Raw genomic sequence first — 17,236 nt, 5'->3', positions numbered from 1 at the left:
CAAACATCCTTCATGAAAATGTTACAGTACTTTAGGGTCTGTTTGGAGTCTCAGACATTCCAGGTACAAAAACTTTACTAAATACAATTCACTTTCACATCCTAAAATAATTGTTTTTCTTTTTTTTTTTTTTAATCCCCCTTTCTCCCCAATTTGGCATGCCCAATTCCCAATGCGCTCTGATTCCTTGTGGTTGTGCACAGGCGTGGTGCTAGGGGTGTGCTTATATATGTTTTTATAACCTTGTACTAATCACCGTGTTTTCATGCACACAGTAAAAAAAAAAATCCTTATTAGAACCGCTATTCTGCTCGCTGCGCATCAAACAGTGTCTTCATTCACTCTTGACAAGAACCGCCCAATCGGACGAGAAGTACTGACTGATATGTAAACTGGCCAATCGTTGATAAGAAGTTACACATGATCCAGCCAAAAGTATTTTTTATTTTTTATAAATATTATGAATTTTTTCAGTAAAAAAATATCAAGAATTTTTCTCAGGGTTACACCACATGAACAAAATGTGCCTTTTCATAAACATGTCAAAATAAATATCAGATGTTTTTTAAACATCTTCCTTTCTACATCCATTGACTGCTGGGCATTCCAATTTCTCCCATTCATTTTAATAGAAGTGGCCCGTCTATACTAAATAGTCTCAGTACCAGTGTTTATCTCAGCAAACGAAATACTGACAAAACACTATTTTACTGTGTTTTATAGTTTTATGGTCAACATAAACAACAAAATGGCTACTTACATTGTGGTTACACCCAAAGATTTTGATTTGGTGGGCAAATGCATTCTAAAATATGAATCATATTTTAAAACAATTGTTTCACTGTTTATTTTTTAAGAAATAACAATAAAATATTATTCTGCACTAGTCATGCCAACATTTATTCTTTCAGGAATTTCAGATATTAATGAAACTTTGACCTTTTTTTTTTTATTACTGTCTCTGGACTCCACATGACATTTTTTACTTTAAGACCCAGAAAAATATCAATATGACTTTAAACTTAGAAACTGAAAAATGTTCATCATAGAAGAGGTGTTTTCAAGTAAATGGTCTGTGTGAATTGCATTTTTTATGTATTTTTAATTTAATAGATCAGGACAAAAATGAGCGTCACTTCATTGGCCCTTAGTAATTGTATTTGCTGATTAATTTTGTGAAAAGAATCCACGTTATGATCATGCAAAAAGGTTATTTTCTAGATTGCTTGCTCACTGCAGACACACATTTTTTGTACTCCAATCTACTACTTGACCATGTTTGAAAGTGCGTGAGACATTTGAAAACTTGTGGCGAAAGTTTCATGTGAACACTAAGAAGGACAAATCAAACCATCACAAACTCCGACATACTTGCCAGTGTTTTCAGAAAACCGGCATCTTTTTTTCACAGTGGAGAGAGAGCTTGCACATTCAAGGTTGCTAGATTGTGGGACTAAAGCTTCACCCTGGCAGAATATATCCAAACTCTACAAGTGTCAAGATCTGATTGGGGGATTTCACCTATAGAAATCTGGCAAACTCACACATGTCGAAATCTTATTCTGACCGGCGAATCGCCCATTTTTAAAGTCTGTTATTTATCAAACATAATTTAAAATTAAATATTAAATCTTTTACTTGCATGATTAGTTCTAAGTAATAACTGACACAATTGATCTAAAGGGGATGGTAAGGGGGGATGGTGGTTTTACAAGGGGGATGCTTTTTGGTATTTCTTGCAACAAGGGGGATAGCATCCCCTCGCATCCCCCTCAACTCAAGCCCTGATTATAATTGGCTCAACAAGTGTGTGTGTGTGTGTGTGTGTGTGTGTGTGTGTGTGTGTGTGTGTGTTATGTATCCATGTTTGTGTATACTAAGAATAGTTGATATAAAATTAATTATGTGATTGATGAATGGGTAAGGAATCTTTACTTGTTATAGATAATCTTTCTTAATTTATGCATTTATTTATTCTCACAAAAATAGCTTCTAAAAATGCAGTACTTGGAAATAAGTTTGGATTCACTGTCAACATAATATGAAAGAGAAATGGACTGATTTTTCTGTCATCCACGGCTGCAGCAGTGCACATGTTAAACCTTACCTGTGCTGTACTTTTGTTTGTTAATCTAACATCTTGGAAAGTCTGGTATTCTCACTTTGTGATCACGCATTTTTGTTGATGAATATGATATAATTTGTGGATGTTCTATAAGCAGGTTCCTAACAGGAATAACAGCTTGGTGTCATGGCTCTGGATTTGTAGGTTTTAAACATATAGCCTGTGTTCAATGAGTTTGATTAAAAATGATAATAGCATAGAGTGGTATTATTAAGGAGGACTGTGGATGATTGTCTACAGTGGTGGAATAAAGCAGCTGGTAGATCTGAAACGTTTTCAATCCAACTCATTTTATGCTCAGGCATACTTTTTATGTTTTGTATTCTTTAACAAACAATATTGAAAGACTTTTACTTAATTTAAAAATTGACTCTTTGCCGATGTATCTTTTAAACATATTTTAAAGTGCATCCCGTGTATTATGATGCATACATGGATGTCAGTGTGCTAAGCCCCAGTTGTCCACTGACCCTAGAACTGCCCTTGGTTGTGCAGTGACTCGCCTCAATCCGGGTGGTGGACGACAAATCTCAGTTCCCTCCACTTCTGAGACAGACAGCCTGTGCATCTTATCAAGTGGCTTGCTGAGTGCGTTAACGTGGAGACCTAGCGTGTGTGGAGGCTCACACTATTCACCGTGGCATCCACGCACAACTCACCACGCACCCCACCAAGAGCCAGGAAGGTAACCCACATGACTATACCCACCCTAGCAACTGGGCCAATTGGTTGCTTAGGAAGCCTGACTGGAGTCACTCAGCATCCTAAAATATTCTGATCTATTTATACCTCTGCCAGTTATTTTGATTTATTATATTTTAACTAAATGTTTTTTTGCTGCAGTCAAATTGACCCCAAAACAATGTTCCTATATTGGATAACAGGGAATTTCTGAAAAGGGTATGCCTACTTTGTGATAAAAAAAAAAAAACTGTACCATACATACTGTATCATAATGCCCTGCAAAGGCAAAATGCAAAAGAGTACATTTTATCCAAATTGAGTTATGACTGAAATCGGGTCTCTTAGACTCTGAACTATGACAGACAGGTTTGGCTCAACTATGCTCAGATTCATGGAAAACAGAGTGAGACTATTTTATAATACACATTATGCAAGCCATTTTTTCTCAGTTTCAGTGATGGTGTAGTTACTGAGTTTTGGCTTTGTTTTGCAGCATAGACCTCTGTTGTTTTAATATAAAGCTAATTATAATTGCTATAGGCCTTATATAACTATATACCCTATATACTAGGTGACACTAACCACATCCTAACTCTAATCTTAAAAGAAATCTTTTTGCATTTTTAGAATTTGTTAAAAACAATTTTTGCTTTATTTATTTATGAGTCTATCCCTTAATGTCCCCAAAGGAATGTTTTGTCAGATTTAGCTCACTTTGGTAACAATTTTGTCTATTCATGTTAAAGCACATTCCCGCATGTCTCCTCTGCTACAGAATTTGTGAGTGTCTGTGTGTATTTGCTTTGTCTTTTCTCTCATGATCTAGTCTTGACCTTCAGGGTCAACCTGTTGGTGGGTTGACCTCTGAACTTTAACAGTTTATTCTCTGATATACACAAGCAAATTAGATCCTCCTGATGTGCATACACAAACACACTAAGGGTGAAGTTGTGGGAGCGAGTGATTTTGTGTGTGTGTGTGTGTGTGTGTGTGTGTGTGTTACCTCTACGCGGTGTCCAATATATACATATGCACACACGGGTTGGAATGCTCCTGTTCCACAGGCCAGTAGATGAGTGCGGTTAAACGGCTGCAGCAACCGTACAAAGTTAGCACACTCCGTCTATACCATATACAAAAACAAAAGAGAGTAAAGACAGTTATTTAGAATTAGAGAGGGTACAATCTTAATTACTGTATTCGAAAGCTAACAAATGCTGCCTTCTCAAGCAATATATGGATGTTGGAAGGCAAAGCACATGTAAAACCAAACTTTGCGTAAAATCCTGTCAACTAAGATGTCAGCATCTGGTTGGTTTTTTATGGCAGCCCAGGTGCATCCTTCAACACCCCTGATATTCCAAAATCCTGTTTGTGTGGTTTGATGGTTGGTGGAAAAAATAAAAATGGTGTCTGAAGGAGCAGCTGCAAGCAGTTAATTAATGTTCTTTTTCATATTTTTCAAATTAACGACTTAAATTTTAAAGGAAAATATGCGTTGTAGTTACTAGGGATGTGCAAAACTACCAGTTCTCATTATCAACTAGTATGTGCATTGTTTGATCGACTAATCGACTAGTTGCTGTTAAGGATAATAATATATAATACAGTATATGCTCCGTTATGGTCAAGTGACCCTGATCAGACGCGTTTTAGAGGGATATACGGACGCTAAGCCCAGCACTTTAACATGGTGACTAACGGATTTTCAACAAATAAAAAGGCTAAATAACTAACATCTTATTGCACAAAACTATCAAAGTAAGAAAAGTAAGAAATAAGAAAGGCTTCAATAAAGAATGGCACAAAACCACGAATGCACATTCTGAACATAGAATGACGCACTTCAATGTAAACAGAGAGCTTGGGAGTCTTGGGTGATCCTCACTGCACATTCAAAAGCACACAAGGGCAAGATAATATTCCATGTACACACATTTAGTTCACGACATCAAGCAGTTTAACCTTTCTAACTGCAACTATTTATTTAAGCAGTGTCAGACAGAATCAGCAAAATACTTTAATCTCTCCAAAGCACCTCAAAAACACTGGAACATTACTCACAGCAGAGGATTTAACATCCGACAGTGATCGTCTTGTAATGTGTTGTTGATGCAATGCTTTGATGGACTAAACTTAAAGCATTAAAGAGACTAAACGTTTTGCAGTGGGTTTTACTGTGCTGAATATTATTCACTTTTAAGCACAGCAAGCTATCATCATGCAAAAATGCTCTCCAAGAAGTTGCGTCTCTGAACTTATTTGACGAAGCCTAGCTTCAATCGCATTATCTAGGTCTGTTAGTTCAACTTCGCAAAAATTGGAGTAAAAAACTGGTAATATTTCAGTCTGACTAAAATGTTTATATGACACTTTAAAAATACGAATCATTGTTTTAGTCTTCCTAAAATCGAACTTTTAAAGTGCATGTAAATGTACTGATTGGGCTACAGCCAGCAAGACAGCTGCCTTAGGTTTCAGACACAGCTAATGATTACAGCACACAGATACACAAACATACAAACACACACATATACATTGGCCAAACATGTTAAACTCATCAAGTGCAGTTCCTGATCATGATGGATTTTGGTGTGAGAGTGGCTGATATTTGTGTGTTTGGATGGAATTACAGGAATCAGCAACATTTTAATGTATCAGAGGAATAGAGTGAGTAAATAGCTATAAAATTATCCCCTCTTAAAACTTATCACTTAAAACCAATCAGAGCTATCAACATGGGAAAGAAGCTCTCATGGGCCAATTACAGAAGGTTCAGAAAGAGGAAGAACACTTACAAACACACACAATCAACATGTGCACACTCTAACTATGGCCACCTGTCTGCCGCCTCATTGACTGTGTCAGGTCAAAATCACTGAAGCATAAATTAAGGAAAGGACAAGGGTCAAAAAAGATGCAGGCAGATGGTCAAACTGCGACCAGATGTTAACCAGCAGGACAGACAGAGAGAGCGATCCAACACAATGTACCAGTCGTTTTTTGGATTGAAGAGTGTGAGAGTTGTATTCTAGGGTGGGTCACGACCCCAAAATGGCTTACAGGTCTAGCAGAAAGCAGGGAAAAACAAAATAAAATAAAACTTTGACACACAGTGTTCATTGATTTGCACAGGCTATAGCAGCTGTTTTAACGAAATGTACAAAAATGTATATATTTTCCTATTAAGCCAAATTCATGTTAATAGTTTTACATATTGTAGGGCATGTGTAGTATCGTCATGGTTACTTGCGTAACCTCCGTTCCCTGATGGAGGGAACGAGACGTTGTTTCAATGTAATGACACTAGGGGTCACTCTTGGGAGCCCGAGACACCTCTGGTCTTTGACAAAAGGCCAATGAAAATTGGCGAGTGGTATTTGCATGCCACTCCCCCGGACATACGGGTATAAAGGAGCTGGTATGCAACCACTCATTCAGGTTTTATGCTGAGGAGCCGAGACAAGGTCCGGCCATTTCAGCGGGTAGTTAAGCATTGTGGCAGGAGGGACACAACATCTCATTCCCTCCATCAGGGAACGGAGGTTACGCAAGTAACCGTGACGTTCCCTATCTGTCACTCACACAAAGTTGTGTCGATGTAGTGACACTAGGGATCCCTATACAAAACACGCAACTGGCTGAACTGTGTTACGTGAACTCGGGGTGTGTGATGGGCAGACAACTGTGTGCCTCGTAGCCAGCACACCAGGCCAACACATAACCTCCCCCAACATAGAGTGTCGAACGGCCCTTTGGGGACAAGTCATCTACCCAAAAGTTAGAGACAGGCTAACCCAGTCGTGGCCTCTTTTCCCCTTCTTTTTTTCCACTCCCTAAAAAACAAGGGGGATTATCCGACTGGGCCACCAGGTCTAGTCGTGGGGTGTCTCTCTCAAGGGGAGGACACTGCGGAGACCACACCTCGTCCAAAGAGGGGGGGGGATATTTAAGTGGAAAATATGTCACATGGTCTTGCCGACCATGTGGAGAAGTCTCATGGTAGATCCTACCCAACGGGAGAGGAGTTACTACAAACATGGAGACTGTGGCAGAGTGGGCTCTGCCCAAGGAAGACGCAGTTTGCCAACAGGGAAACGAATTAGCGGAAGATAGACATCGCATGGGGTTACCTTACAGGGAACCGCAACATGCGGAGCACCTACCCCAGAACAGGACTCTTAGTTAGCATGTGTACTGGGCCAGCAGCGAGTCTCTCCGAAGACTCGACTGCCACAGGGCTCGGAGGAAGTCAACCAGGGAACATAGTTTGTGAACACTACTGGGAATTAATGGCGCATGTCTTCAGCTCAGAGAAGGTGAAAGGCGCTATGTGCCAGCGATACACCTGGCTGGCTATCCTGGGCTTATCCGCTTGCATTGCGTGCCGCTACCTGGGATGAAACCGGTTCCACCCGGAGGCTGTAGAACCTTGCAAAGGTCTTGGGTGTTGCCCAGCCCGCTGCTCTGCAAATGTCTGTTAGAGAGGCACCCCTGGCCAGGGCTCAGGAGGCCACTACACCCCTGGTAGAATGGGCTTGTAGCCCTACCGGGGGCGGCACGTCCTGGGTGTGATATGCCATAGCTATGGCATTAATGAGCCAGTGGGCGATCCTCTGCTTGGAGACAGCGCTTCCTTTCCGCTGTGCACCTAAGCAGACAAAGAGCTGCTCAGAGATCCTAAAGCTCTGCATGCGATCCAAATAGATGCGTAAAGCGCACACCGGACACAGCAACGACAGGGCTGGGTCTGCCTCCTCCTGAGGCAGCGCTCACAGGTTCACCACCTGGTCCCTAAAAGGGGTCATAGGAACCTTGGGCACATAGCACCGGTCAAGGGTCTCAAGATCACGTGAGAGGAGCCTGGACCGAACTCCAGGCACGTTTCACTGACAGAGAACGCTTGCAGGTCTCCTACCCTCTTGAGGGAAGTGAGCGCAGTCAGGAGGGCAGTCTTCAAAGAGAGTGCCTTAAGCTCAGCTGACTGCAAAGGCTCAAAGGGGGCTCTCTGTAGACCCTGAAGAACTACAGAGAGGTCCCATGAGGGAACGAGGTGTGGTCTGGAGGGGTTCAGCCTCCTGGCGCCTCTCAGGAACCTGATGATCAGGTCGTGATTCCCTAAGCACTTACCGTCCACTGTGTCGTGGTGTGCTGCTATAGCAGCAACGTACACCTTCAAGGTGGAAGGGGACAGCCGCCCTTCCAACCTCTCCTGCAGGAAGGAAAGCACCGATCCGACTGCACACCTCTGGGGGTCTTCCCGTCGGGAAGAACACCACTTAGCGAACAGATGCCACTTAAAGGCATACAGGCGCCTCGTAGAGGGGGCCCTAGCCTGAGTAATCGTGTCTACCATTGCGGGTGGAGAACCGCTTAGGTCTTCCGTGCCCCGTCCAGGGGCCAGACATGGAGATTCCAGAGGTCTGGTCGAGGGTGCCAGATGGTGCCCCGTCCCTGAGAAAGAAGGTCCTTCCTCAGGGGAATTCGCCAGGGGGGGTCTGTCGCGAGGAGCGTGAGGTCCGAGAACCACGTCTGGGTGGGCCAGTAGGGTGCTACCAGGATGACCTGCTCCTCGTCCTCCCTGACCTTGCACAGAGCCTGTGCAAGTAGGCTCACTGGGAAAATGCATATTTGCGCAGGCCAGGGGGCCAGCTGTGTGCCAGCGCGTCTATGCTGAGGTGTGCCTCGGTCAGGGCGTACCAGAGTGGGCAGTGGGAGGATTCTTGAGAGGTGAACAGGTCTACCTGTGCCTGTCCGAATCGACTCCAAATCAGCTGTACCACCTGAGGATGGAGTCTCCACTCTCCCCTGAGGGTAACCTGCTGTGACAGCGCGGCCACTGCAGTGTTGAGGTCGCCCGGGATATGAGTGGCTCGCAGCGACTTGAAGTGCTGCTGACTCCAGAGGAGGAGATGGTGGGCGAGTTGTGACATACAACGAGAGCGCAGACCGCCTTGGCGGTTGACATATGCTACCGTTGCTGTGTTGTCTGTCCGAACTAACACATGCTTGCACTGGATCAACGGCTGGAACCTCCGCAGGGCGAGCAGAATTGCCAACAACTCGAGGCAGTTGATGTGCCAACACAGCCGTGGGCCCGTCCATAAGCCGGCGGCTGCATGCACATTGCAAACAGCGCCCCAGCCCGTTTTGGAGGCATATGTCGTGTCCACGACGTGCCTAGAGACCTGCTCTAGGGGAACACCTGCCCGTAGAAATGAGAGGTCAGTCAAAGGGCTGAAGAGACGGTGACAGACCGGCGTGATGTCCACGCGATGTGTCCTGCGGCGCCATACCCATCTCGGGACTCGAGTCTGAAGTCAGTGCTGAAGCGGTCTCATATGCATCAACCCGAGCGGGGTGGCCACCGCTGAGGATGCCATATGCCCCAGGAGCCTCTGAAAGAGTTTCAGTGGAACCGCTGTTTTCTGTTTGAATGCCTTCAAACAGGTCAGCACTGACTGTGCACACTCGTTTGTGAGGCGTGCAGTCAATGAGACTGAGTCCAACTCCAAACCGAGAAAAGAGATGCTCTGAACCGGGAGGAGCTTGCTCTTCTCCCAGTTGACCCAAAGCCCTAATCGGCTGAGGTGCGAGAGCACCAAGTCCCTGTGTGCCCAACATGTCCCGAGAGTGAGCTAGGATTAGCAACCCACCACCTTTTTTCGGTATGATGAAGTAGGGGCTGTAAAACCCCTTCTTCATCTCGGCCGGAGGGACAGGTTCTATCGCACCCTTCCGTAGGAGGGTGGCGATCTCCGCGCGCAAGGTAGCAGCGTTTTCATCCTTCACCAAGGTAAAGTGGATATCGCTGAACCTGGGCGGACGCCTGGCGAACTAAATCGCGTAGCCGAGTTGGATGGTCCGGACCAGCCATCACAATGGATTGGAAAGCACAAGCCACGCATCCAAGTTCTGCACGAGGGGGACCAAAGGGACAATGTCGTCGGACGTACCGGCAGGTGGGGCCTCGCGGTGGGGCGGAGCTCGAGGTGCCACACCATGTCGTGGCCGTACTGAGTCTAGGGACATCGAAGCACTTACCTGGCTCCTTGTGACCACCCCCGGAACAGCCTGGGACGGGGGAGGAAGAGGCCTGTCCTCGCAACCCGCTCTCCGATGCTGCACTCGAGAGCCCATCAGCTTCGCGGGCTCCGAACAAGAGGTCGAACTCACCGTGAGACGAGCTGGCGGACTCATCCGGAAACCCGATAGGGGCAGACGAGCGTGGCTAAACACTATTAAATGGGAGGCTAAACACTATTAAAATGTGACGAGACTCGTGCTGAGCATGCAAGCCATTCGCACATCACAAGCCGATCAACTATTTAGCCCTTTTCGGTAAATCGCACCTGCAAAATCCTAAAACTTTATTTCCAGGTTTAATTTATATTTGGAATAGACTCAGATTTTCTAACCCCAGGTGCGGAATTTATATAAATAAAACTCCTCTCTCGCCGATACTAACGTGCCAGTGATTACTCCTCCAGCATTGGCACGCGTGCCATAGGTTACTGACCCCTGAGCTAGAACTTAAATGAAAAACAATTATCCTGTTTAATTCTCCGATGCATACTCACACAATGAACAGAGTCATTAAAACACTGCTGTGAAATCACACTCACCTGTCACATCAAACAATACTGCCAGGACAGCCACCAGAGCGTGTAACCATGGAGGCATCTCACGTCTACACTTTAGGAGCGAAACATACTAATAGACTAAACACTAACAGATGCAGAGTGTACTTCTCTAAATGTGTGTGTGTGTGAGAGAGAGAGACATTCCACCAATAGGGACAGGGGACATGAAAGACAGATTTCAGAACATAATTTACATGTTTATGGTGGTGAAAGATGAAATGGGAGAGGTTGAAATAAAAGAAAAAGAATGAGAAACAGAAATTGAAAGAGAAAGCAAAGGGGAGCAAAAAATGAAATTTTAACTATGGTGTGTGTATTGGGACAGCCTACTACGGTCATTAGATTTAAGAGACTCATGAATCACACATACACATGGTTGGCAGCAAGACAACAATAAGTGAGTGGATCAAATATCCTTTATGGGCGTTTGGCTTCCTCTCTCCACTCAACACGCCAATTTCAGCACAATCAGAAGATGGACAGATGTTTTCATTTGAAACTCTAGAACAATTCATCTGCAATAAGTTTAAGAATCACACTAACCAAACACTGACAAGTAAACCAAGTTTCAGGGATTCTAATGATTGCTAATGTCATCTACAGAATTGAGGATATTCATGGAAGGACATTACATTTGGACATTCCAAATATGAAAGCTTTGACACACTGACCCAGATTTTGAGTTTGTTGGTGTTTTGGGGGGAAAATTAAGGCTTTATTCATACTGCAGACAATTCTAATTTGACTGCAAACAAATCGACTGTCTGCCATGTTTTTTTTGTAAGTTATGAAACTGGACTGCTGTAGATTGGATATCTACATCAGTTGCCATTGTAATTATGTCAGCACAATGGCAAGATACATGAGATAGTAAAATGGAAATTTTGCCTCTACTGTTATCAATCATGGCATCTTGCCATGGTGCTGAACTCATGAAGCGCATCAGACAACATAAGCATTCATATATACAAATTTATGCATTAATGCTTCAAACCACTCTCTTATTGGTTCATTTACAATTTAATACATAGTAAATGCCACATGTGAGTGAAAATTTGTGAATTCAGACACATCTGGAGACACTACTGTGCTTTGCGCATGACGTAACAATCACGTCACAACCTGAATGACGAAAATACTGCTTGAAATCTGATCATTCAGACTGAGGCCAAATCCACATTAATATGTTATTGATTGAAAACTAAATTTTCTATTTCCTAACATTGTTTTGCAAAGTATGCAGTAGAGAACTTTTCAAAAGTCTCCAAATAGCGGAAACACCGTTTCAGTGTGGATTAGAGGCATAAACGTAGCAAAATCAATACGTTTTCCACCAAAAATGTATTAGTGACGATGTGACCTGAAATGTATTTTTAAATATCTGACTTTATGTGGTTTATACTGGGTTTGTAAAAATCTGATCTCATGTGGATTTTTGCTGTTCAGACAACAAACGAGTTGGATCCGCAAAAAAATTTATTTTTGATGCCTGTCTGAACAAAGCCTCAGTGATGGCAGTATCAGAACCAGTTAGTCACTCACCTCAGGATCCTTTCCTTTTAGAATACAGTCCTCACGGTTACCAGGCAATGAAGGCCAATGGATCTAGAAATAAAGAGGAAGAATATATTAAATGTATTCCCTCATCATGAATTAAAACATACACTTACCACAGCTCTGTCACACCCAAACTCATTCACTTGTTAAAACTAATTGCGGTTCCAGAGGCTCAGATAATAAACAAAATTAGACACTCTCTGTTAAACAGAGACAGATATATATGGGGAAAATAGAATGTGATCCCGTTTACATCTGACATTAAAGGAATAGTTCACCAAAAATGAAAATTTGCTGATAATTTACTCGCCCTCAGGCCATCCAAGATGTATCTGACCTTCTTTCTTCATTAGAACGGGATTTAAGATTTTTAGAAAAGTATCCCAGGTTTTTAGCTTCATCCAATGCAAGTGAATGGACACCAATTTTTGGCGGTCCAAAAAGTATATTTAGGCAGCATCAAAGTAATCCACATGACTCCAGTTGATTAAGTAATGTCTTCTGAAGTTAACTGATACGTTTGTGTGAAAAACAATTTGCTAATTAAAAAGTTTTTAACTTTAAATCGGCGCTTTCCCCAGCTCTCTGTAGCTGCTTGTATTGATCTAACTCTCGCTTGAAGTACGTTCCTCTGTGGTAAACAGAGTGGAACTTCTGAATTTTCATGTGAACACGCCGTGATGACGTCACACAACAGCGACGTGAGGTATTCAGTGTTTACAGGAAGCAATTTTTTAAAGTTAATAAAGTTTTAATTAGCAATTAGTTTTTCACACAAACGTATCGATTCACTTCAGAAAACATTACTTGATCGGCGGGAGTCTTGTGGATTACTTTGATGCTGACAAAGTGTGCTTTTTGGACTGTCAAAAACTGGTGTCCATTCACTTGCATTGGATGAAGCTAAAAACCTGGGATACTTTCCTAGAAATCTTAAATCCTTTTCTGATGAAGAAAGAGGGTCATATACATCTTGGATGGCCTGAGGGTCAGTAAATTATCAGCAAATTTTCATTTTTGGGTGAACTATTCCTTTAAGATGCGTCTCGGGTGATCCGATCACATGTGGTCAGAAGAGACAAATCACTGTTTACACCTGGTTGCTTAAATGTGTCTCCTGTGACCATTTGTGTTCAAATTTCAAGGGGAGGGTCTCTGATTTCATGATGACATACATCAATAACTTTGTCAGTGTGCTACTGCATGATAATAAAACACAAAAAAAGTTACAAAAGAAAGCGCAATAAAACTTGCATGCTGTTTCTCCCAGATGCACTTGAAATTCAATCTAAGCACAAAGGTAACATTTCAAGCAGAATTATCCATTGGTTTTGTGGAGTACCTGTGTTAGTACCTGTGTTAGTATCAGATGTGTGTGCTTGTCATCTGTGTCTTTGCATGTTGATATTTTAGACACATAGAAGATCCATAAAGTTCTTGTGCTTGTCTATGTATTCGCTTTTTCAAATCTTCAGATCAGATAGTTATTTCCTTTTAAAGCTACTTGTAACTGGCAAAGTTTAAACTCTTGGTTTAGGTGAGAGTTGGCGATTCACTGCTGTCCAGGACGCATTCAGGACAGATAGCATTTACACCTCAAATGGGATGTGGTCACATGCGTTTTTGACTACCTTCATATGTGTTTTTTGTGATCTGATGACAAAACATTTTGCACTACGTTTACACCTGTATTTAACGCTGACCACCTGGTATCAGATCACCCGAAACGCATCATTTTACCAGGTGTTAATGGGGTCTGTGTGTCTCTGAGGGTGGCTATGTAAGAAAAAGTGTGATTGTGTCTTGTTAGTGTCTCCCCACGGGTGTCAGCAATAAAACCATAGATTTATGAAACAATATATTTATGAAAACAGTTAATCTGTGAGTGTCAAAGTCAGCAATACCTAATCTCATATTATGAGTGATTGAGAAATAAACGTCAAAACCTTTAAGAATTTCTTCACTTTTCTAATAACTCTGCCACAGAAATGAGTCCTCTATCAAAATATATCATGCACATCCGAACACATTAATTTCTCATGTACCACAGATCAATCTCCAAGGCAAGGCAAAGAACTTCTGTCACATTCAGACCTCACTGAGACTGGGATTGTTTGTACAGATCTGCAAACATTTATAATCAAAAGCAAATTTCTTTGCATTGGTTCTATGCTCCACATAGCATTAGAAAGCATAAGTAAACAACATTTTCATTCATCATGCAAATATAATATCAGAGATATCAGTCTGTTAGCAGGATGAAATGATTATGAGTAAACTGCAAACATGTTGAGGATGTCACCTAGCCAAAAATAAATCAAGTGTGTCAGTTTTTGTTTGTCAGACCTCTTTGGGTCATGTGGTGGTTACAAAGAGATTCCTCCAGCCCAAAATATTAGATCACCACAGAAATGTCTGTTCCAGCACTCATATGAACAATTAGTGAGTCACTGGTTTTATTTACCTTGTTGAGCTCTTACACATTTTGACATCCGGAATCTGCAATCAACTACATTACCCAGTATCCTTCCTACGCTTAAAGATATTTCCTGATTCCTTAGTTAGTCATCATATTTTCCGAGAACACATTGTTACTGGTCTAATGTAACTGTCATTTATGTTAGTGTTTGTCCTTAAAAGTGATCATTAATGAAAAATATCTGTACTGTAAACCCATATTATGAGGGCAAGGGTCCCCTGGACTCACTAAAGCAGCCTCACTCATTTTCCCCTTCTATTTGTCCCGGATACACAGCGTTTAAGATGAATCATAGTTCATTAATCATGGGCGAAAACCGGAAGCTAGGTTTTACAGATCTTAGACAATTGCATCCTGCCAGCCTTCTGAAATAAATAGGTGGGCAAGATTCCCTATACTGAACTGAGATCAGCTGAGATAAAGGCTGTAGTGATGGGGATTAGCAGTAAATACACACCCAAGAGGGAAGAAGGAAGTCTGTTTTTTTTTTTTTAATTGCATTCTCAGTATAGAAACCAATATATGTGAACACACTGTGGTCAGCAGTGGTATGAAGGCCTTACAGAGTGCATAAAGATCTGACCAGGCAGAAAACGTCTGTCCCTGAGCCAAAGGTCAAGGGGTCATAACCTCAGAGGTGGCAGCCACTCCCACATGTCTGTCACCATGGCAATACACTTCCTCTTCCTGTTCATATCTTCTAACAAGGCCACACACAATGATAAGGTCTTTGGAGACATGGGGTGTGATCTCACAGACACACACACACATACATACATACATACAAAAATTACCACACTTGTGCTCCAGGCTCCACTGACCCATTCACATGAACATAGGCTTTAATTAAGCTCAGCAGCAAACACACACACACACACACACACACACACACACACACACACAAAGTTAATTGGAAAAAACTGTCCAACAGACAAGTGGCACCAAAGCAATTCTGCTTTTACAGTCCATTTAGTTCAGTATCTCTTTACACACTAAGGTTTTTATCATAACTCAACTTTGCTATAAACTACATCTATAAAAAAAAAAAATAAGGGGCACCAAACATCTAGCCTGTAAAATCTAACAAAGAACAATTATGTGTTTATATGTCTTATTGTGGCCTAAACACTTTGTCACAAGTGTGGTCAGTTTATATGAGCTTAATAAAAATTCTAACTCATGGAAATGCATGGAAAGAAAGAGTTTTAAAGAAAACAAATATTTGATCATTAAATTACATGATTATTGCAGGTAAAAAAAAAATGGGTTTCTGTGACAGAAATCGCATATATATGTGTTTAAGTGTTGTCAGTCCAATCTAATTGCACCACAGATTGCTTATTTAAACTGAAAATTATGTCATCATCTACCCATATATATTGCATCAGGATATATTGGATAAGGGTTTGAATTTTGCATGCTAAACAAAAGCTGTACAACTAAACCAACATGCCTCACATATATAAAGAACTAAGTTGCTGAAAAATAATTTTTTTTCTTTGCTCACATTTTATATTACCTAGATCACCAAGCAATCAATTGCCACTAGTGCCCCCCTTAATAAAAAATTAAAAAATAGGAGCATGTTGCCCCTGGCTCTCTCTTTCCCTTTGTCCTTCTCTCACTTATTCAAATTATTTCCTTGTAATCATGTCTAAAATGTGTCAGCATTCATCAGTGACTGCTGAACTTATCTGTAGGTAGATAAGCATCTACAGCAGAGCAGAAAGAATAACATGACATCTCTCTCTAACAGTCACTTACACACCAACATCATCACTTGCACATTTTCTCAACTCTTACACCTGTTTTTCTTGGGACAGTTTTCCTATGCTTATCACAGTGTTTGTGTGTGCAAGTTACCTCTTTAGTATCATGCATGTGATCCAGTCTCAGTGAGTACAAAACATCTTTCCCTCCCAGGAAAAGCCTGTCATGATATTCATCCAAAAACATTGCCGACAAGTGCAGATCGCCACGTAAACCACTGAAGATAGAGATACGGTTTGTGGCCAGCAGATCTGTGGGAAATGGAGAGAAATTGAGAAACAGTGAAATAGTGAAACAGACAGATACTGTATGAATTACGAATATCCTGATAACCAAAACCACATTTCAACAGAAAAATTACGGGAAATCTTTCTCTCTCTGTCAAAGCAGAGTGACTTTATGAGGAGAGAACGTTGGGTAGTGATAAAGTACAGAAACAGGACATGCAAAGAGCTGTTCTTCAGTCTAGAACAGCAGGAAAAGCACTTGGGGTTGTTGTGGAATGCGACTGGTGTTCTACACTGCTGTAGGGAGCTCTCTGGGATCAGGATTTGGAATTCAAAACTAAACTCCTCTTTCTCTGTTTCTCTCGTTCTCAGTTCCATTTAATTGGGCTTTATTGGCATGACTATTTGCTCAGACCAAGTCCAAATATTGTAGATAGGGAGTTTATGTCAGTACTTAGCAGAAGCATTTTAACCACTTGCATAAGACTCATTTTAGACTCCAACATGCTGAGGTTAAGTGCCTTGCTCAAGAGCTGGATTGTGATTTCTGTTTAACGTGTAATCTTTGTGTTACCATCCCAGATCCCCAGTCATTAGGTTACCACATTCTCCTTCTGGGAATGTGATAGCATATGTTGCAAAAATGAAAGAGAGACGAGTGGAAAGTGATCTTTGACCCTCAAAGTGATTCCAAGATATTACAGAAATTAGAGAGTGGTGTGTGTATATATGTGCGGGTGTGGATTTACTT

At 41.8% G+C, this 17,236-nt stretch overlaps 1 protein-coding gene across 1 annotated transcript in view; it reads right to left on the bottom strand.

Moving 5' to 3' along the window:
- The window catches only part of sema3bl (sema domain, immunoglobulin domain (Ig), short basic domain, secreted, (semaphorin) 3bl), a 43,505-nt gene that overhangs the window by 14,523 nt on the left and 11,746 nt on the right, over positions 1–17,236 (bottom strand). Inside the window, exons 2-4 of the mRNA XM_051652502.1 lie at positions 16,352–16,509; positions 11,995–12,057; positions 3,813–3,932 (exon numbers count right to left, since the gene is read on the bottom strand). Coding sequence (XP_051508462.1) covers positions 3,813–3,932; positions 11,995–12,057; positions 16,352–16,509 — 341 coding nt within the window. The remainder of the gene's footprint in view (positions 1–3,812; positions 3,933–11,994; positions 12,058–16,351; positions 16,510–17,236) is intronic.

The sequence above is a fragment of the Myxocyprinus asiaticus genome, chromosome 24 (assembly GCF_019703515.2).
Source record: "Myxocyprinus asiaticus isolate MX2 ecotype Aquarium Trade chromosome 24, UBuf_Myxa_2, whole genome shotgun sequence".
Taxonomy (NCBI): Eukaryota; Metazoa; Chordata; class Actinopteri; order Cypriniformes; family Catostomidae; genus Myxocyprinus; species Myxocyprinus asiaticus.
The sequence above is the reverse complement of the archived record's forward strand: the minus strand, read 5'-3'. Positions and strand labels throughout refer to the sequence as shown.